The sequence below is a fragment of the Nematolebias whitei genome, chromosome 9 (assembly GCF_014905685.2).
Source record: "Nematolebias whitei isolate Nwh7 chromosome 9, NemWhi1, whole genome shotgun sequence".
Lineage (NCBI taxonomy): Eukaryota > Metazoa > Chordata > Actinopteri > Cyprinodontiformes > Rivulidae > Nematolebias > Nematolebias whitei.
In genome coordinates, this window is record NC_056506.1 from 32,740,063 (window position 1) to 32,762,234 (window position 22,172).

The 22,172-nt window shown below is 38.2% G+C and overlaps 2 protein-coding genes across 2 annotated transcripts; both read left to right on the forward strand.

Moving 5' to 3' along the window:
• Positions 1-3,092: 3,092 nt before the first annotated feature.
• kif2c (kinesin family member 2C) lies at positions 3,093-11,561 on the forward strand. The gene is made up of 22 exons (XM_037682265.1): positions 3,093-3,172; positions 3,268-3,362; positions 4,448-4,558; positions 4,830-4,878; positions 4,968-5,003; positions 5,501-5,641; positions 5,886-6,008; positions 6,128-6,222; positions 6,331-6,426; positions 6,526-6,580; positions 6,658-6,820; positions 7,096-7,186; positions 7,275-7,338; positions 7,500-7,591; positions 7,684-7,826; positions 9,650-9,863; positions 10,020-10,130; positions 10,629-10,696; positions 10,822-10,900; positions 10,974-11,054; positions 11,137-11,230; positions 11,482-11,561. Exons 1-22 carry the CDS (start codon positions 3,115-3,117, stop codon positions 11,541-11,543), a joined length of 2,121 nt encoding a protein of 706 aa, XP_037538193.1. The 5' UTR covers positions 3,093-3,114; the 3' UTR covers positions 11,544-11,561.
• Positions 11,562-12,533: 972 nt separating this feature from the next.
• Positions 12,534-19,260, forward strand: selenot1a (selenoprotein T, 1a). The gene is made up of 6 exons (XM_037682250.1): positions 12,534-12,693; positions 14,803-14,913; positions 16,994-17,120; positions 18,314-18,401; positions 18,582-18,748; positions 18,833-19,260. Exons 1-5 carry the CDS (start codon positions 12,560-12,562, stop codon positions 18,704-18,706), a joined length of 585 nt encoding a protein of 194 aa, XP_037538178.1. The 5' UTR covers positions 12,534-12,559; the 3' UTR covers positions 18,707-18,748; positions 18,833-19,260.
• Positions 19,261-22,172: the final 2,912 nt, after the last annotated feature.

Genomic DNA, 22,172 nt, shown 5'->3' on the forward strand with positions numbered 1-22,172 from the left:
GGGCGACAAGACCTGTCTGTAAGAAGGGGTGTAAACACTTAAATGAAAGGCTTAGCATTCTTTAAAGGAATGCACTCACTTCCTTTCTGCTGTTTTAAACTAAAATCATCTCACAATATATTGAGAGAGCCTTTTGGTTAAATCTTGAAAAAAATTAATAATCAAGGTCAAGGTTTCTTTATTGTCATTCGCATTGCATGCGGTACATGTGGTTGAACGAAATTGTGTACACAGGGTCGCAGTTACATCCAACAAAAGTATAAATTGTAAAAGAAAAACAGTAATAAGATCTAAGATATGAATTAAGAAATACACTAAACACTTAATAGTGCAAAAACAATACGCCAAACAACAGCAGCACGAACATGAGTCTGTGTGAACAGATGAGTATGAATGAATACAGCAGCATGGATAGTTAGCAGCACATATCAACAATCAAGTGGCATCACAGTGATTTTTTTTACAGTGATCTTAGTTTAACAGCTTCAGGGTAGAAGCTGTTCCTCAGTCTAGTGGTTTAAGGCTCCATTATACTCGTGCAGACTTTTTTCCACGCTGACTCATCACATACTGTCTGCAGAGGGTTCAGACTTCATACTTGACCGTCCACCCTGAGTGGTTGCACCCCAGCTCTGCAGACAAGGGGTGTTTACTTTCGGGGCAAATTGAGGTTGCCGATTGGTCATTTGTTGACACGCCTACTGGATTGATTGACATGTTGAAAAAATAAACAAACAAAAAAACAAAACAGAGGAGGAGGAAGAGATCGCTTGCCTCTTGGGAAAAAACAAACAAACAAAAGAAAAGGCCATCAAACCAGACCAGGGATGAAGAAGGGGAACTTAATACATTGGTGTCGCATACAAAACAGTCCGTCGCTGGGCAGTTTATTGTGTGACACAGAGTACATGTACGTGGTGGTAAAAACTGAGCTTAACATGGACATGCTCAGTGGATGTCTGCTTCGACTCTAATCCGGTACGCACGGACCTCCACGGACTGACGTACGCCCGACTACACTGGAGCCTGCTCCTCAACCTCCTGCCTGAGGGGAGCGGGGCAAGAAGTGTGTGTGCTGGGTGAGTGGGGTCCTTCATGATGCAAGTGGCCCTTTTCCAGCATCTAGAGGTGTAGATGTCTGTGATGGTGGGGATCTGACTCCAACAAACTTCTGTGCAGCCTTCACCACTCTCTGCGAAGCTTTTCTTTCTGCAGCTGTGCAGCCTCCATGCCACACATTGATGCTGGAGCACAGGATGCTCTCCACTGCACACCTGTAGAAGGAGGTGAGGACTGAGCTTCCCAGACCAGCTCGTCTCAGCCGCCTGAGGAAGTAGAGTCTCTGGTGAGCTTTCTTGATCAGGCTGGTGGTGTTGTTGCCCCAGCTGAGGTTGTCATTCAGGTGCACACCAAAGTACTTGTAGCTGGAGTGGAGACCACTTCCACCGCAGATCCTCCATATTTAGGGGGGCGGGGGTAGGTGTGTTTGTTCCGTCTGAAAATCCACGACCATCTCCTTCATTTTCTTGATGTGAAGGTTGTTCTTCCTGTACCAGCTCTTGAGGTGTTCCACCTCCTGCCTGTCATCATGAATTGATCATGATTTGACTTTACCAAAAGTTCATCAGTTTTAGCTGAGTCCCCATGATTCATTTTTGAAAGTGTCATTACATTTTGGATTTCTGACATCTTTTGCGAACTTTTAAGTTCAAGTCTGCTTTAAGAACAGAATTGATGTAACCAGTGAATATTTGAGTAATTAACTGGGAATAATGCTCAGCTACTACCACAACAAATTTTAACTAAGTATCTGAAAAATTGACACTTAAAGCCATTTTCAATTTTCTAAGAACAAACTGCTCTGGTGGCCATCTTGAATTGGGTCTCAAGTCTTTAATTTTCATTCATTTAACCTTTTTTATCCAGTTTCGTCTCATTGAATTACGAGGACTCATTTTCAAGAGAGACCTCTTTTAGCCAAAACCACAGATAAGGTACACACAACAATAAACAGCCATACAATACATATAAAATGAAAAATGTAAAAAGTTGTGATGTAAAAAACACGCTACATTATGAAATGAGATAAAATACTAAATCATGTCTGTATTGTAATCTAGAAACTGAGTAAATATTTAGCTTGAAATAAATAATATAAACTTGAGATTATATAAATGTGGATTTTAATTAGCTGACTGGTGTATTTATTGTAACTGAACCCCAAAGCCATATTTTTTACATTTTATTATAGCAATAAGCACTCGTTTACCCCACACATTTGATGCAAGCAAAATAAAATGACTTTATACAAAAAAAAAAAAAATTAATAAAATCACAAATTAAGTTTTTGAAAATACACTATTCTCATTAAGTCATTTAAAAAAAATAGCCAAGGTAATATACAAATTTTAAAACAAAGACGAAAATTGGAGCTTCAAAAATGTAAACATGGAAAGGCACACTGCAGGACTTGACTTGATTTTGTCAAGGGAAATTTGTTTAATATTGTCTTTGTTTTGCTCTCTGTATTTGCACTGCCATTTGCTAATCTAAAAGAACTTTTGATAAAAAAATTAATTAGTAAAAATGTTTTATTAAGCTGCCTAAAACTTTTTCTGTGAAAACCTTTGCTTAAAAAAAATCACCTTACTTTAATTAAGTAGGTAGAATGGTTATTACACTTGTATGTGACAAAATAAATACAACTGCTTATAAACCTAATTTATAAACATGGCTTAATAGAAGCCCCTCGACTTCTAAAAAAATCCCGTTTTTTTACCGAAATGTTTTCAGATCGTGAAGACCATTCCTAATTAATCCAGCAGGTGGCGCAGGAAGAGGTGCTGCCCTTCAGCTCAACAACAGAAGAAGAAGAAAATCTTTGAAAAGAACCAATCAGATTGTTAGAAAGCTACAAGCGACGCAAGTTTAAACTTACGGTTGTGTTGTTCCAAGTACCGGTACAAGTTAGCGAAAGAAGGACAACACAAAAAGACAGGCAAACATTTTTTTCCGTGTTTGTTAATGATTTGGGGCTTATTTTTGTCGGCGACACTGCTTACTGCTTATTCATTTTTTTATTCCATCCGGTAGCGACAAACACAGTAAGCTAACATGAACGGTAACCTGTCGAAACTTGTTGGAATGAAGGTTCAGATCAGCCGCAGTGATGGTGAGGTTATACGTGTTTTTAACTTATTTTCTTCCAAATAATAAATGGACATCACCAGCTTGACTTGATACTGATTTGTTTTGTGTGTCAACCAGGTCGAGTCCACTCGTCGACTGTGAAGTCCGTTGATGAAAACAAGTCTACAGTGATGGTGGAGTGGTTGGAGAGAAATGCATGCCGAGGAAAGGAGGTCAGGAATTTATTCACTGGAAAAATGGAAATTAATTACTATAATAATCACTAGATGACTGTTAAGTCTACCTGGCCATCTTTAGTAAAACCATATCTAAGTTTTGCCTCTAGACTTGGACACCAGCCAGTCGAGGCATGCTTAACTTCTTAGAGAATCTAGGTTGAGGAATTCATAATAAATTGTACATATTCTGTTTTAACACATGTTTTAATTTTTACACAAACAACTTGAACACCCAAGACAAATGGCTCTAAAACACACCCACTAAAATTGAAATAAGCAGTTTTATTGCATTTGTTTTTCGATGTGTTTATTTGTCTGTATTGTTGGCAAAAAATATCCCATAAACCAGTGGATGAATATACATGAAGTTTTAAAAAAAGTAATCGTACAACTGATTAACTTTTATTGTCAACCCAATGAAAGATAAGCCCCGCAGCTAAGGAACTCTAAAATATATTTAACTCTGCTGTTTGTTTTTCAAATATTCAGCTCTGGTAGTAGCTGTGAGTCATTGACAACACCGACTATGAGCTCATCATCTTTGATTTAAAACGTGGCATCAACGATTAGAGTCAACTGTGTGTATAAACAGAATATTTCAAGAACCACTGAGCAGATTTGAGCAAGTCTCTGTATTAATTGGCTGTGCAGCTGAAACGCATCAACAGTTGGAGTCAACCCAGTTCAAGGTGGCTGCCACAGCTAATTTACCTTGACCCAAATAAAAATGGACGTTATTCAGCCAGTTCTACAGATGCTGAACTTCACTCGTGTGGTTGTATTTGAGTCATCCTCAACACGCGCTAACATTTATGTGCGATCTTACGATATTGCATGAGATTGTTCATAATGTCGGTTACATAACGGCTTTAATTTAGTTCTTTCTCATAAGATCTTAATATAAAACTGACATAAAGAGGTGATGGGCAATATGCATTTCTTCAAGGCAATGACAGGCCTTTAATTTTCAGATGATTTTTGTCAACATGTGTCCAGCTTTAGTTGAAACGTAGAGCTGCTTAAAATGTAAAAAAAAAAAAAAAAGTTTATTACAAAAGAAAGTTGTTTTGTGTTTGTAGGTGGAAGTGAGCGATCTCTTCAGTCTAAATTCAGGCCTTTTTGAGCTTGTAAAATCTTTTACCAACAAGATATCGGAGACGGCTGAGACACCAGCTGATATTCTAGAAACAGTAAGTGTTACTCTTAACATTTTATTTTTTAAGATGGTTAGGTTCAAATTATATATTGTTTAAGCTGAACATCAAAGGAAGTTTGTAAAAATGTTAAATATTTTGTTTCTTCATGGCCTTAAAATTATTTTAAGCATGAATCAATTGATTGGTAAACATTTTTCTCAACTTTCCTTATATGCAGGATTTACATAGTGGGGTAATCGATATCACAACTACTGAAAACTAAATTCATATTGGATGAAACAAACGTCTCTTCCTTCTTCTGCAGAGATATGAGGGTCGATTGCGCTCATCCAGGATTCCTGCTCTGTCTGCCTGTATGTATAAAATAAAAAAGTGATCTTTTTTTTATTTTGAGATGAACATGTTCAGTAGCTGTTTCCTAACATCTTGTTTGGTTCCAAAGCTGCTACTCTGGCAAGCCCAATGGTTCAAGAGTCAGGTTGGCATATTCCTTTCTCTGAAGAAAGTGAACAATCACATTTCTCATGGACTTAAATCTGCTTAGTGTGGATTTTATCACTCTCATAGTGTCACTGGGGTGCAAATCAAAACGTTTGGGTGTAGGGAAATTCTCTGCATGCATGTCCAGAGGACCAGATTGAACTTTTTTGGATTTTTCTACCTGGATTATTGAGCATGTATCAGGATATTCTCTGCATGCATATTTGTCTAATATCTCAGTTGATCCAAAGTCACTGATGATCACAACCACTACTTTGGACAACACAGTTGTGATGGTGCTGTGCAAAGGGCATATAAACTGTATCCACACAAATCACTAAAATATTGCCACGGAGGCTTCTAAAAAGATTTAATGCATCCTTAAATGGTAGAAAGATGAGCATTTTGCTATGGCCACTTATTAATTTGAAAGCTATAAGTCTTTATCAGTTTTCCTTTTTATAATTTCTATTTTAATATTTTGCTTGCTTTTAGTTTCCACTCGGTCTCGGCAGACTTGCTTGTTCCAAGCCTCGGGACCCGTTCAAGCACCTGGTTCAAGTGTGATGTCGTCTTCAGGAAATCCCGAGACCGTTCAGTCTGATTTTGATCCATCGTCGCTCCCGACAAGCTCCGGTTGGCGAAAAACATTTTTAAAGACTTTATTTAAAGAGAAAAATGTTGAACATTTTCCATACCGAGTGGAGCAAACTGTTACTGCTGAGCAAGAACTGAGGCTTTTGCGCATGGTATTGTTCATATTCACAGTAAAGAAATTAGGATTTTCATGTCTTGTACGTTAAAATCACCTTCAGTGACTTCTCATTTTAGTAATTTAACTAAATCAATTTTATAAATTTTGTTTTTCTTCCTTCTGTAGCACTTTCTAACCGTCAGCGCAGAGAAAATGGCACTAGAGCAGGACCATCTCTGCCATCATCAGTTCATGATGCCAGAAAGGAAAGTGAAGCTGAGCTCATGCCTCCTCCGCCTTTAGCCAAAGGTTGGTAGTCATTCCTACTCTGATATTAAAATAACCCCCCAAAAAGTTTAGGCAAGGTGTTGGAACTTCATGTTTTGATTTAGTAAATTTTTTAAACTTGCTTATTCTAACTGTTTCAGGCAGAAGGAAATCGATGGCTGCTCAGGAAATGAACAAAAGCAACAAAAGGCTGTCTAATGTGAAGTCCTTTGACTTGACAAACAAGAAGGGAAAGGTTATAAATATTAATATTTTATTATTTATATTTTCAAACCACTGTACAATCTGCAAAACTCTCTCAAGCAATGTTTTTTTTTTATTTTTTTTTACCGTTTTTCTTTAGTTCTCAGAAGCATCTAGACCAAACCAGAAGTTCTTTGAGATGATCCAAGATTACAGAGAGACTTTGGAAATTTGTCCACTATCAACAACGGACCTGGTGAGTTTGTACACAGGAACCATGTTCCATGTATGAAGCCTCTTGACTAAAACCTGCATACAGAGTGAACACTTTGATTTGCTTTTCCTTCCCTCTCAGACTGAACCACAGAAGATCTGTGTGTGCGTTCGCAAACGGCCTCTAAACAGACTTGGTAGGCTACGAATACATGATTGTAATGAACTAAATTATGTATAAAATATAAAGTCTTGTCTGTTTTGTGCTTTTCAGAGAATACGAAGAAGGAGATAGATGTGGTGTCCGTACCTGGAAACGGTACCTTATTGGTCCATGAGCCAAAACATAAGGTGGACCTTACCAAGTACTTGGACAACCAAGTCTTCCACTTTGACTACTCCTTTGATGAAAACAGCACCAATGAACTGGTCTACAAGTAATTACTCAGATTTCTTTATATTTATTTAAGCAATTAGATTGTTTCTTTTAAATTATGCTTAAATTCAAAAGCATCACGTTTTTTTATTGGAGGATTACAGTTTTTAAAAACTCATGATCATGAAGGGATTCAATCTTGTTTCCCAGAAACTAAGTGATGTACACATGTTCATCAAACCTTCAGAGTATTCATCACTGAAAATATAAATCTCCAGTTGTACTTTTGTTGTGAAGCATGTCTGATCTGTTGGATTTTTATTTGTGTGGTTTTAGGTTCAGTGCTCAGCCCTTGGTGAAGTCCATTTTTGAAGGTGGTATGGCAACTTGTTTTGCTTATGGCCAGACAGGAAGTGGTAAGACCCATGTAAGTATCTGCTGACTTTACAGGCCTGAATGTCTTGAAACTTTTTTTTTCTAGATTTAAATAAACAACATTTATTTATTGTTAACAGACAATGGGAGGTGGTTTCACAGGAAGGCACCAGAACAGTGCCACAGGAATTTATGCCTTTGCAGGTTGGATTAGAAAATTCAGATGCTTACATTGGAATTTATTACAATTTTTGTTTTGGCTTTGTTCAAATGAACATTGACTTTTTAAACTATAGACTATGTAGAATGCAAATAACTGGCCACTGTGTGAACTAATCTTTGTGGTATCCCGTCTTCCCGTTTAGCCCAAGATGTTTTCACCTACCTCACGCACAGAAAATATGCTCATCTGGATTTGTCCGTCTATGTCAGCTTCTTTGAGATTTACAATGGCAAGGTAAGAAGCATCTTTTCACCTGGAGTACATTTTTGTAGAGAACGTCAGTTTGTTGAAATAGGCCATGTTGTAAAATCTACTTTTGGACTCAGGTGTACGACCTGCTCAACAAGAAGGCCAAGCTCCGTGTTTTGGAGGATGACCGACAGCAGGTTCAGGTGGTGGGGCTCGAGGAGGTCTGTGTGTCCACAGCAGAAGACGTCATCAAGATGCTACAGATTGGCAGTGCATGCAGGTAGAGAAATGGCTTTTCTAGATTTAGATTAGATTTGGTTTTCTTATGACATGCATTACTCTACAAAAGGTTTAAACCAGTTCATTTCTTTGCGTCTTTGCTTACAAACAGCTAGTTCTTGTCTTTTTAAGGTGGTTTTGATCAGTAGTTATGCAGGGTTTAGCAAGGTTTTTCAAATTTTGGGGGGTGTTTTAGTTGCATTTTTTGCTGATGTTTTTATTTTTTTGTTCAGTACTTGGACTATCCACCTTATTCCTGGCCCCCATGCTGCCTTGCACAAATTATGGGCATGACTTCCGGCGCAGACCAGAACCAGCATTTGTTTATGTGCGAACAGTACGAGCTAATGTACGGTAGTTTCTCTGAACATTGTGGATTTAAACATGTGGGAACACCACCTGTCAAAGCTCATACAAGACAATATAATCATACTGCTGCGGACAAGGGATGGGAGGATGACCTAAAGAAGTGGCTGCAGATTACATCTACTAGCATGTTCAGTTCAGCTATTTCATTGAATTTTTGCTTCTGACGGTGAAGCAATGAACAACCTGAAAAGCTCTGGTATCTACACAGTAATAAGGTCGGCCGCATTTAGTTAAGAGCTGGGACACAATCTTATTTGCCTTAAATCAGACACAGAGTCCAGCCAAAGCCTTAAAGTCCTCCATCACTGAGCTTGGGTTAATTGCAGAGAAAATAGTAATACCGGAGACAAACAAATACTAATGCTGTGTCCTTCATTCACTGAAATCATACTCGATATTCTTGTCACATTGTTTTCAGTCCTTCTTCTAAGGATCCGGCGTCTCTTCTCCGGTGGTTTATTGTAGTCCAGCCACAAAGTAGGATGCAGGTTTTCCTTCGTCGGCCGTTTGTCAACAAAGTGAAATGAGCACACGTACAGCGTTTTGGGTGGTCTCTTCAAGTTCACATTTTTTAGCCACATTCTTCTTAATTCCTCATCTGAGACAGAAACTACAGCTTTTCACAGGAACACTTTTTTTTTCTTCTTTTTGTTTTGGGTCCGTGTTCAAAACCTAGTTGTTGCCACTGATTTAGTTCGGTCTCGTTGTTCGTGCGGCTGCGAACAGAACAGGTACCTGAACTCCGCAAGGCTATTTTAGTAAACTTTATAGTTGTTAAAAATGAATGTAAACAAAACAAAAAATGGCGTTTTATCTGCTAAACTGAATGCAAAGAACTTTCAAACTGCAGTCCATGCTCTGCTACCATAGTTGACCAATGCTTACTGCTACTTCCAGTGTCTGACAGGAAGTTGTACCCATAATCATTTCTACAGTAGAGCCCCCAGGACTAAGGTGGATAACAGCACTGAGGTGTGTGCATGGGTGCTTAAGTTTATTTGCAAGAACTTTTATATCTGAATCACAGTTCATTATTGTAACAAATGCACACGAAAAAAATAAAAATTAATCACGAAATAGTCAAAACTGAACATAGTAAAAAGCAGTCCAAGTCCAAAGTCAAACTTTGAAACCAAGTCCAAGGAACAACTGATCAAATTCACTTGAAGCAAGCACTCTCCCTCTCTTTTTACTGTTTATTTATTCTTTTTTTTTTCTTCTTTTTCAGTAAGCCAGACCAAATTAAATCAGATTGTGCAGTTCATACAATAAGCTCAGTAATGGGTCATTTCAATAAGTTTAGAAACTAATTATTCCATATCAATATTTGTGCTGCCTTCTGTTTCTGTGCAGTTCATTTTCAGTGTAAAATTCTGGTCAAATGGTCATTTTTAAATGTGCTTTTGTAAAGAATTTAACCTCATTTAAAAAAAAATATTTTCCTGTTCTTTTCAGAACGTCAGGCCAGACTTCTGCCAATGCCAACTCGTCACGCTCTCATGCTGTCCTCCAGATTGGACTCCGGCGCAATGACCGCGCCGCCACACTTTACGGCAAATTTTCATTGGTTGATCTGGCTGGCAATGAGCGTGGCACAGACGTCAGCAGCAATGACCGCAGCACTTTGGTTGAGACCGCAGAGATCAACCGGAGCCTACTGGCTCTCAAGGTAAAGCTTGGCTACCTCATGTGGAGACTGGAGCGACTACTAGTAGTGCCTACAAACACTACTACACATATATGTGTTTGTACTATATATTGTACATTTCTCAGCCCCTTAAATAATGTTTACCACTGATCTACATGTCTGCTCCGTCTTCTTTAGGAGTGTATCCGTTCTCTGGGAAGGAACAGTGATCACATTCCTTTCCGAATGAGCACTTTAACCAAAGTGCTCAGGGATTCTTTCATTGGAGAAAAGTCCAAGACATGCATGGTACGTTCACTGACAAACTTGCGCATCCATTTTCTTTACCTGCGTTTTCTTTCTGGGTTGCAGAGAATCTGGTGCCTATGTTCAGGAGTCACTGTATGAAAAGTGGGGTAGACCCTGGACAGGTGGCAAGTCCCTCACAGGGCCACATCGAGACGATCATTCACACTCTGTCGTACACCTTGTGACAGTTTAGTTACCAATTAACTTAACTTGCATAGATTTGGTCTGTGGGAGGAAACTAGCGTTCCCAGAGAGAACAAATGTGTACACAAGGAGAGCATGCAAACTCCACCCAGACGTGCACCAGACCGGGAGGGGATTCTGCGACCTTGCTAAGAGGCGACAACTCGACTGTGCTACTGTGAACTGTTGATTAAAACATTGCTTTTTAAAGTTTCTTGATCTGGTTCCACTGTATCAAATGACCTGGATGCTTCTCAACTGTGTTTACATATTATCATTTTAAAATTAATATGTACTTTTACTTTTTTTATTCAGATTGCCATGGTGTCTCCAGGCATGGCTTCTTGTGAATACACCATGAACACACTACGTTACGCAGACAGGTGCATATTTAATGTTTGAGCTTCATAGAAATTTAATCATTGTTTTTAGAAAAAAATAAATGCTTTTGTAAAATGTACTGTAGTGCATATTTGGTTAGTTTAAAACCTCTTTTGTTCTTTGGCAGAGTGAAAGAGTTGAATGGCAACTCCAAAACCACTGGAGCACTTAAAGAAAAAGAGGAAATTAACAGTTCCTCAGAAGAGGTAAGCTCGCGTAACATTTCAAGAGATCATATCGTGTGTGTGTGTATTTAAAATGTGATTTTGTGTGGTGCAGGAAAGTGTTGGAAACACCAGTGTGCTTGATGTCATTTCTGAGGTAACAGAGTTGGAAGAAAAGGTTTACACAGAACTTAAGGTAATTTTTCTATTTGTTTCTTTACAGTATAGTTTCTAACCCTTTTATTTAAATCCTTAACAATTTAACTTTTGCTTCTCAGAGGGCAAGCCAGCTGGCAGAGAAGATGGACCAAATCACATTTAATATTGAGGAAGGACTTCCTGACTTGATGACCTATTCTCAGAAGTTGATGGGTTTGTATCATCCATAACTCAGTTTTAGGTGTCTGCTGTAATAAATTTACCGATAGCCTTTTTGGATTGTGGTGTTAAATTTTTGTTCATTATTTTATTCGGACTTCAACACTAGACCATAGCACATCTTTTAATTTTTTTTTAATATACTCAATACCCTTTTAACTTTGTAAATTTACCTAAATAGTCTGTAGATTTAAATTAGCCAAAATATTTATGGATGTTTACATTTTCTTTTGTTTGACATCCAGACACACTTTTGGAGCTCCAGTCAAAAATGGCCCAAGAGCGCAAGGCGAGGATGAAACACTGAGGCTGAGAATGAACACCCAGAAACTCTCATTTTAAACTTTTATTGTTTGTTTGTCTAAAAGCGTTTTTTATGTTTCGTGCTTCAATAAAGTTGACTTTCTTTAAATAAATCTTGTGTATAGCTTAGAAAAACTAAAAAATCTTTTGTGTACGTGTGTGTGACTTATGCATTTATTTATTTATTTTTTGTCTCTTAAGATGCAAATATTGAAATAGTTTAACTTTTTTTTTGGTGCTCACAATTGTTTCTTGGTGATTGGTAGGACAAGTTTATTTTTATTTTGGTATTGGTTTTAAAGAACATATTTTAAAACGGAAAAAGAGGGTATATTTAAAACGAAGAAGAAAATATGAATGTATTCAATTTATAAGTTGTGAATAAAGATGCATGTAAAAGGACAAAAAAATATATAGATATGGTAAAGCAAATTAAATAATACAGTTTTTCTTTGTCACAAGTTTTAAACACTACAAGAAAGGGCCAACCCATCCATCCAAGTTCAAGTTGTGTTTGTCATATACAAGATTAACAGTGCAATGAAATGCTCACGGTGAGAAGAACCGATTTGATTCGCTAAAAAGACAAAGAACAAACAAACAAATACTAAAGCGTGCAGATAAGGGTACAAAAATAAAGTACCAAAAAGCGAAAAAGTAATATTTATAAGGTCCAAAAGGGATCGTAAACAAGAACATGGTAGAATATAACAATGCAAGCTGGATGAATTGGAATAAGTATTTCAAGGTAATACTATATGCTAAATGCACATGATTAACATATATATATATATATATATAAAGGTTTTTTTTCCTATCAAAATACTAAGAATTACCGGTGATGAGCAGTTCTTCTCATGTCTGGTTGTTTCTCTCTGTACATTTTTGTCCAGTAGGTGGCGGTAAACGTGTTAGTCTTCCAATCCGCCAATAAAACGCAGAAGAAGAACTGAAGGCGGGGCCAACCAGATTAAGCACCACCTTAGTTCTGACGGCAAGAGCAGAGGAAATCGGCGTGTCATGTACAGGTTACGGTTGTCGCTCCTCGCCTTGGGCCTTTTTTCACTGTGTTGCGCCACGACTGGTGACAGTAGTGGCGTGAAAAAGATGAAAATGCAGTTTGCTACAGGACCTCTTCTTAAGTTTCAAATCTGGTAAGCTAAATGAGCGTCAAAAGAAAACATGTCGCGGCATAGCTAGCAATCTTGCTAACTCACTTGCTATCAACGTCGTAGGCCGAAAATCAGAATTTTGGTTTATTGGTAACACGGGAGTAATGTTTATTGTGAACAGAATCTATAATTTTCAAAGGCACAATGAAAACGTATAAAACAATATTTACACTTGTTTTTGCAGTCTTCGAAGCTTCATGGCCTCACTTCCGCAGTAAAACGTGAACGGTAAACCCTTCACGGATCCCTTAGTTTCTTGTGTAATGTAAACACTAAATTCCGTCCGTAATGTATTTATGCAACATAAAACTATTTTTATGTTTTGAGCTTGGTTGTTGAGTTGGCCTCTACCTAACAAATTATTAACTAGTAAGTTCACGTTTACGCAAAACTATTACCCTGGTTATGCTCGATGACAAGATAAAACAAGACCAGGAAACCCTTTACATTGTAAATATAGTTATGTCTGACGCCTTTTGATGACACAGAGACCCACGTTAGACAAAAGAACAAGTAAAGTACAGTTCGATTTTATGAAAGTTATGACACGAGGAAAGAAAGTGACACAATGTCCTGAAGCTTGCTCAATAATCCGAGTAGATAAATCTAACAAGGTTGAGTCAGGTCCTCTGGATTGTCGTCTTTGTTGAAACGACCAAAAGATCCAATCTTTTATCAAAAAGATCTTTTAGATAGAAGACGAAACGTTTCAACTAAGAAATTTCTGTCCAGAAGGCCTTTCTCCACCTTGTTAGAAATTGCCACAAGCTTTAGAAAAATAAATCTGTTTTGTAGGTTTTAAACTGCTTTCTAACTTCATCCATCCATTATCTTTACCCGTTTATTCCATTTTGGGTCACGGGGATCGCCGGTGCCCATGTCCAGCAATCACTGTGCGAGGGGCGGGGCGGGGTACACCCTGGATGGGTCGCAAGTCCATCACAGGGCCACATGGAGACAAACAACCATTCACTTTCTCACGCACACCTAGGGACAATTTAGAGTTACCAGTCAGCCTAACATGCATGTTTTTGGTCTGTGGGAGGAAACCGGAGCACCCGGAGAAAACCCACGCATGCACGGAAAGAACATGCAAACCACCCAGAAAGGCCCCTGGACCGGGGTTTGAACCAAGGACCTGCTCGCTGAGAGGAAGCAGCTCTACCAGTTGTGCCACCGTGCTGCCTAAATGATTCATGAAAATGTTAATTTATAACTGTCAGAAACGTGACCCAGACAAAGTGTATACTCTTGTCCAACAATTATCAGTCAGGTCACCTGGACAGTTTCTTTTTTTTGCTGAAACCTTTCACCTTCCATCCAGAAGGCTTCATCAGTCAAGGAAACGCAACACAAAACTGATTCTTCCCCCAAACAGCTTACTCCAAAGTGGAACAAACCAGTTATGTTGGTGCTAAGATGGTGTTTTTGGCACCAGCTGTTTGGGGGAAGAATCAGTTTTGTGTTGTGTGTTTCCTTGATTGATGAAGCCGTCTGGATGGAAGGTGAACCGTTGCTGCAAAAAAAAGAAACTGTCCAGATGACCTGACTGAAAATTGTTGGATTGTATACCTGGATTATTGAGCATTTTTTATACTCTTGTATTTTTAAAGACTTTATATTACCACTCAATAAATAAATATATACATTATATTTTTAGCCTTTATTTATCCAGGTAGTCTCATTGAGCCACAAGAACTCATTTTCAAGAGAGACCTGTTTAAGGAGCAGATGGGGGTTAAGAGCCTTGCTCATGGGCCCAGGGTGGGGCGAATGAGGGTGGGGGCAGGTGTGGGTACTTCACCTACCCCACCCTCATTTTTGATCTTGTCGTTACCGGGGCTTGTACCGGCAATCTTCCGATCACAGGCCCACCTTCTCTAACCTCTGCGCCACCACTCCCCCCATATGTAACATAATATGGTAAAATATTTATATAAAGGGGAAAAAAGTAATATGTTCTTCTTAAAAAGAAAAAACAAATGACCTACTCAAAAACTGATTTGTTTTGAACTGCTGATCTTTGTGGTGTTGCTGCTAATGCTAATGTTTGTATTTTAAACTTCACATTATGATTGTTTTTCCTCCCAGCATTTCCTGAGGGTACAAGCGGGTGTTTGAGGAGTACACGCAGGCCTTGTACCAGCGGTACCCAGACATCCGCATTGAAGGGGAGAATTATCTTCCTGTACCCATTTATCGGTAAGAAAGAATAAATAATTCTTCTAAAACAAATGCCTTGTGTTTGGTACTGCTAAAGCTTTGTGAAAACTGACCTTGGATTTGCAAATGGAAGTTGTGCATGCTGAATTTCTGCTACTCTTAAAATCTGTGTCAAAGGTACAAGATACGTAATAAAATGGTTAATGTAGAAGTTACTTTCTGTTTTGTGATATTTTACTATTTTTTTCTGAATTTTTGGACCTGTGGCATAAGTAGTGATTTTTTTTTTTTGTTTGCTTTATTCATTAAGTTACTTTTCAGAGCAAGTTTTGCCTTTAATTTAAAATGTTAAATCATGACTGGTTGCAGTATGATGACTAAGAATGTTAGCCAGACACTTATAAAATGAGAACGGGTTTAACATTACTTGTGTAAAAAAAAAAAAAAAAAGCGCTTTTTGCCCCCAACTGACTGACATTTGTGTGATTTCTCAAGTCATTTCAGACCACAGATAAATCATTAAGTGTGCGGTTGTTGTTTTTTTAATCTCCACCTCAGTTTGAGCAACTCTTTTCATCTTAGCTCAAATGAATTAACAAGAGGTTCAAACTTTTTCTCAACTTCAAAATCTTGATATTTTGTCACATATTTTGTCTGCTTGTGATAAGATGGTCTTTTTGGTACGCTTCCTCCTCCATTGCCGGCCCTCTTCCTTATTGACAGTCGTGTCAAACTGGTTGAAACAAACAAAACTGGTTTGTTCCACTTTGAGTAAGCTGTTGGGGGAAGAATCAGTTTTGTTGTGTGTTTCCTTGACTGATGAAGCCTTCTGGATCGAAGGCAAAACGTTTCAGCACAAAAAAAGAAACTGTCCAGATGACCTGACTGAAATTGTTGGATTGTATACCTGGATTATTGAGCATGGACTTCATAGAAAGAAGGTGCTTTTGAATTTTCATCAACATTGACCAAACTCTGGGCTATGACCATCAGGCTAGAAAGTGGCTTTACCAGATTCCAGCAGTGACCGCTGAGATTTGTTGAGAAGTCCTTGGTACAGCTAAGATACTCTTCCCCGTTGTCTGATGGGAAAAGCCAGTTTTTTAGGGAAAGCACTTGGGTATTTATAATGACACATTTTGGTTATTCAAGGATTCATGGTTCTTTATTTGTCATTCGCACCTCATGTGGTACATGTGGTGGAACGAAATTATGTACACAGGGTCCCTGTTACATCCAACAATAAAATGTAAAAGAAAAACAGTGATAAGATCTAAGATATGAACTAAGAAAAACATCAACTAAATAATACACTAATCACTAGTAGCATAAAAGTATTACGCCAAGCATGAGCATGAGTCTGTGTGAGCAAATGAGCACGCATGAACACATCAACATGAAACCGGTCAGCAGCAATATGATGTAATTTTTTCACAGCGATTATCCTGGTTAGAGATTCATGAGTAACAGCCTCAGGATAGAAGCTGTTCCTCAGTCTAGTGGTTCTGCACTTAAAGCTCCTCAACCTCCTTCCTGAGGGGAGCGGAGTAAAAAGTGTGTGTGTGTGCTGGGTGGGTGGGGTCCTTCATGATGCAGGTGGCCCTCTTCCTGCATCTAGAAGTGTAGATGTCTGTGATGGTGGGGAGACTGACTCTTGACAGACTTCTGTGCAGCCTTCACCACTCTCTGCAACGCTTTTCTTTCTGCAGCTGTGCAGCCTCCATGCCACACGTTGATGCTCGAGCACAAGATGCTCTCCACTGCACACCTGTAGAAGGAGGTGAGGACTGAGCTTCCCAGACCAGCTCGTCTCAGCCGCCTGAGGAAGTAGAGTCTCTGATGAGCTTTTTTGATCAGGCTGGTGGTGTTGTTGTCCCAGCTGAGGTTGTCATTCATGTGTACACCCAAGTACTTGTAGCTGGAGACCACTTCCACCACAGATCCTCTTGTTTTCAGGGGGGTGTAGGTGTGTTTGTTCCTTCTGAAGTCCACGATCATCTCCTTTGTCTTCTTCATATTGATGTGAAGGTTATTCTCTTTGCACCAGCTTGTAATGTCAGCTTTGTGATTTCATATCTAGGATTTCTGTTTCTGATGAGTTTGTGATTTGTTTCCTCAGACACATCGCCTCCTTCCTGTCTATGTTCAAACTGTTGGTGATTGGGCTGATTATAATCGGCAGGGACCCATTTGTCTTCTTTGGTATGCAAGCCCCTGGGATCTGGCAGTGGGGCCAGGAAAACAAGGTAAGGGTTCCTGGAGTTTAGTAACAAGTTAAGACTTTAGGAGATTTCTTACTGCATTCTTAATGATGTCGTGGAGGTTTTGCGTGACTAAAGTTCTAAGACTATCTCCAATGTCTCATGGGTTGAATATAAAAGTAGAGACGACTAGTCTCTGTTGAACTGAGTTTCACTCACAGCTAACAAGCTAAAGCCCAAAGGATTTCATTAGATGCTTATTCTGAGGCTTCCCAGTGTGTTTATAGAGCATTGTTTTGCTTGGATTATTTGTCCCCAGAGCTTTAGTTCTGCCAAATACTCTGCAGGAACAACATTTGTGTATGTATAATAAACAATGTTTATTGTAGCATTTTTAACAGAAAGCTAAGTTTGATTTAAAAACAAACTAAAAATGTCTGGTATATTTGTAGTGTTTGGCTACTATTAAAGTTTACATGTGGAAACCACATGGACAATATTTACAAAATTCTTTGCTTCAGTTAAAAATCTAAAGTTGGAAAAAGAAAATAAATTTGTATTTGTATCAGGGCCTGCTTTCTAATCTCATCACCTAACAGGGACAGAGCTTTTTGTGGCAGATTAAATCCTTACCACATGTAGAACAGCCCAATCCTGAGAACAATGCATTGTCCAGAAAGGAAGTATGCTGAAACGATAGAACTGTATGACAAGTAGACTATTGTAGCTGTGACATGTTTTCTTCAGGTAAAAATTGCAAGTATGCAAATACATGTTTTAGAAGTTTACAGCTCTTTTTAAATAGTGCTTTAGGTTAGTCCGCTGTCAAACCAAGTGGAGTAACAAGTACTAATTTAATTCACAAACACTTGCTGTTTCTTTGTAGAAGCATGAAGTAAATGTGGACTAAACTGACACTTTGTTTTATGGTGTAGAGAAATAAAAATCTCTAATTTTACAGGAAATTAGTTAATGCACAGAAACAATTTCTATTTTTCCCCCATAAGTATAACAGTGTCGTGTTTCCTTTTGTGCCACTTATTTTTTGCTACTCTGCATTAGCTGCAGTCTAATGGACCACTGGGTTTGCATGTTTATTTATTGCCTCTTAACGCTGCTAATGTGCACTGCAGCTTTCTCATCTGTTGATAATTTTTCAGAGTGAAATAACTGAGAATCACAAGGTGTTGTAAAATTTTGTTTACAATTTTAATTCTGTACTGATTTTATTTTTTCAGATATATGCCTGCATGATGGTGTTCTTTTTCAGCAATATGATCGAAAACCAGTTAATGTCAACAGGAGCATTTGAAATCACATTAAATGGTGAGCTTTTTATTATTATTTTTTTTTTCCACACAGCATTACCTGAGTTAGGAAAATTAGTTGGATTGGGCACAAACTCCAGTGTGTAATGTTTCGGGCAATCTGTTGGAAAAAAGGCACCATTAGATTTGTAAGACTAAAATCTTGTAGAATAACAGCGTTTTATTTCCTTTCACTTAGATGTACCAGTGTGGTCGAAACTGGAGTCTGGTCACCTGCCCTCCATGCAACAGCTTGTGCAAATCCTCGACAACGAGATGAAGATGAACGTTCACATGAACACAAGACCACACCCCCACTCCTAACCCAACTTTTTAATTCCTGGCTGGAGCTGAAAGCCCCTCCATGTAAGTAGAGTACAGTTCACATGAGCGCTGAAAGTGTGAACAGGGGAGACGTGCAAGCTTATGAATTTACTCCATGCTGTCTAGGTTTGAGGTGGGCCTCTCTCTGGGCTGTGAGGTGATGTTTATGAACGTCTGTGCTGAAGGCAGGACAACTGCTAGCGCAGGCTGGATGCCCTCATCCCTTCACCACGCTTCAAAGAGACGTCCTGCCCCTGACGCCAGAGCGGGATCTATGGCAACAGTTTTGGATGTTTTTTTTTTTTTTTTTTGTACTATCATACTACTGCAAATTTCATCCAAGCAAATATTGGTCAAGAGGAGAAATTTAACAATGATTATTGTAGTCTTAACATGTTGTGTATATTTCATCTTTGTGAAATAAATTAATAAAGTTGTCAATTGTACCGATGAGCCATATGTAGAAATTTAGGTTTATTGTCTAAAGTAGGTAAGCATGTAAAAAAAACAAAAAACAACTTAAATCCTGTCATTGTTAAAATGTCTAGGAGGTGTTTTGAAGATTTCTGAATAATTTTATATTTACTTACTTTGAAAGAAGCAAAAAAGACTAATAAAACATTGTAACTATTTGTCTCTGAAGCTGTTTTCATCATTCTAAGGAATGTGAGCTGGAAAGTGGCTTTTAACAGGGTGAAAGAATATAAGATCAATTCTCAATAAGTTGTAGTTTGAATGAAGAAACCCAGAGGAAAATGCACTAATGGAGAAACTGCATCACCTTTTAAAATCCCAAATAAGTAAAATGTTAGAACAAGGTTGAGTCGGGTCCTCTGGACGGATTCTTCATTGTTGAAATGTTTTGTCCAAAAAACTACTTCAGTTTGAGGAGCTGCAAAATAAACGACGATTAGTTTCAACGAAGAAGAATCCGTCTAGAGGACCTGACAATCTTGCTAGATTTATCTACCTGGATTATTGAGCATGCATCGGGATAAGTAAAATATTTCATTTGTGTGTAAATATACCTATGGGGTAAAGAATAGTATTTTTTGATTACATGCATTTCCACTACTTTAAGACAGGAAACAAGACCCTTTCTGAACACTGGTAGATGGAGATGGAAACTGACTGACCATCTGTCCAAGCCAATAGGATTAGGAAGTCTTCCTGCTCCTCCTAATTAGATCAGGCAAATCCAATTAAACGCGAGTACAACTCAAAACCTAAACGTACGTCAAGGTTTGAATAAGAAATATAGTGTTAGATAAGATGAAGACTATATATTCAACTCCCTACATAAGTCACTGGGTTCGTATTTCACAGTCTGTAAGACATTATGAATTAAAGCTTTCCGTTAGTTGTGCTCATCAGCACCATCTTGTAAAAACTTTGGAGCAGCAGCCGAAGGTGGAGGCGAGCTTAAATCTGGATCGGGTGGGTTTCATGAAGAATTGGTGAAGTTGAATAACCAGGATGATCCTGATCGTTGCTGCCAGCACGAACAGTTCCTCCTTTAAAGCTGATCTTGAACCAGATGCTTTACAATAGGAACATTATTTAGACAATCTCTTTGTCAGGCATTAAATAATAAAAGTTCAGTTTTATTAGTAGTAGTTAAAACACTAAAAATACTTGTGTTTTAATATTACTGTCTGAAGAGATGGAAAGAGAAAACATTTCCTGGGTTTTACCAGAGTACATCAAGTACCCACTAAACTTTGCCTGTTGGCCTAATGCCATGAAGGACACAAACACTTCTTTTATTCCCCAGGATTTGTACCCCCAACCTTTTTGTTCAGGGACAGGAATAAAAGATGGAAGAGAATGCCTCGGTTCTGTTGGCAAGTTCTGGCACCCGCGTCAGTCCAACCTGATCGGCTCAGTACCAACCTGCAGCATGTAAACGCACACATACATGCCTAAAGTGGAGCCCATATATCAGCTTTTACAAAAACTCACACATAAAATAGTTTAAAAACATCCAATGTATTGCATTTACTATAAAGTGTCGTTGGTAACAAGCCGCCCTGCCATCAGACCCAAACACAGCTCGACTGTCTGACAGGAAGCATCATTGTCATTAACGCTGCCATTTTGTTCAGTGACCATGACAACGAGAGCCAGCAGGCCTGAGGGATAACTGTAACCATGGCGATAAGGACTGGTACATCCTCAGTACACTATATGCTGTGCATTGTCCTAGAAAGGCCTGGTTTATTACATCTGTGTGGTCTTTTGTTCTTCCTGTAAAAGTGAACAGAAAAATGTCACTAGATCAAATTTTGTTCACAACAAATTCAACGTAAGTAGAAGATCTGAGCAGAGCCATCAGGAAAGGCAGTGAGATTTTTTTTTGCCACTCGAATAAAACTGCAGAAATTTTGCTGCTTAATAAAAGAAAAAAAAAAACAGAAAGAAAAGTGCTTTATGTAATTGAATCTGAATATATTTATTTGGATCTTGTTGAGCAACAGGTGCACAATGGAAAAGCAGTGTAGATGTAATCAAAACACTTTTTAAATATAACTACTTAAGGTACACATACGTTGTTAGGTTAATTCAATATTATCCTTTCCATAGCTCATTAAATAAATATGCCACACAGGAGAAGTAGATAATTTTCTTAATCCCAGGTTTAATCTTGCTAGATGGAGCAGTGTTGAAATACAAGCATCAAGATGTTTACATGACGCTCCGTCCTAAGTCTGCTCACCGAGAGCCTAAAAGAGCATCTTTTTATAAATGTTATCAGACAAAGACAAGGTCAGACGACTGCTGCAGCCTCTTGCTTAGGTTTGACTTTTGAGGTGCAAGGCTCCATGCTTCTGCAGCACTCTGATCTGATCCAGACAAAAGCAACTTTTTAACACACACACATGGTAACATGACTTATAACATTTGACTTCAGTAAGTGAAAAACATCTGTGACCTTTCACATCTCCATCATACACATTTTTATTTTTTAGTGCGGGTTTTAAAGGCAGAGAAATATTGATATTTCTTTAGTATCTAGTGTGAAGTATGAAAAAAAATTGTAATAATGCAAGTAAAATTAATATATTTGGATCAACAATCAAGTTTTTATTAAAATCCAAACGAAAACTGACTTCTGCCTACTGATCTGATCTGCCTTTGTTTTTTATTTTCAGGAAAATCAGTTCTGACTGCTGGATCAGCCTTTCAGTAACTGCAGTTATGTGTAATCAATCACTTCATAATACCCAGTAATAATAATAATAGTAATAATAGTAATAGTAATATTTATATTAAATTATATATATATATATATATATATATAAACAGTTTATTTTTAATATACTAAGATCACCAGGGGGCAGTATTAACACTGAACAAAATCTCCAAAACATCAAACTGACATACAGTATTTTGAAGTTTAGGTGTTACTGTCCATGTGTTTGAAGAAGCATTTTAGATATTTACAATCACCAACAGATGCGACACA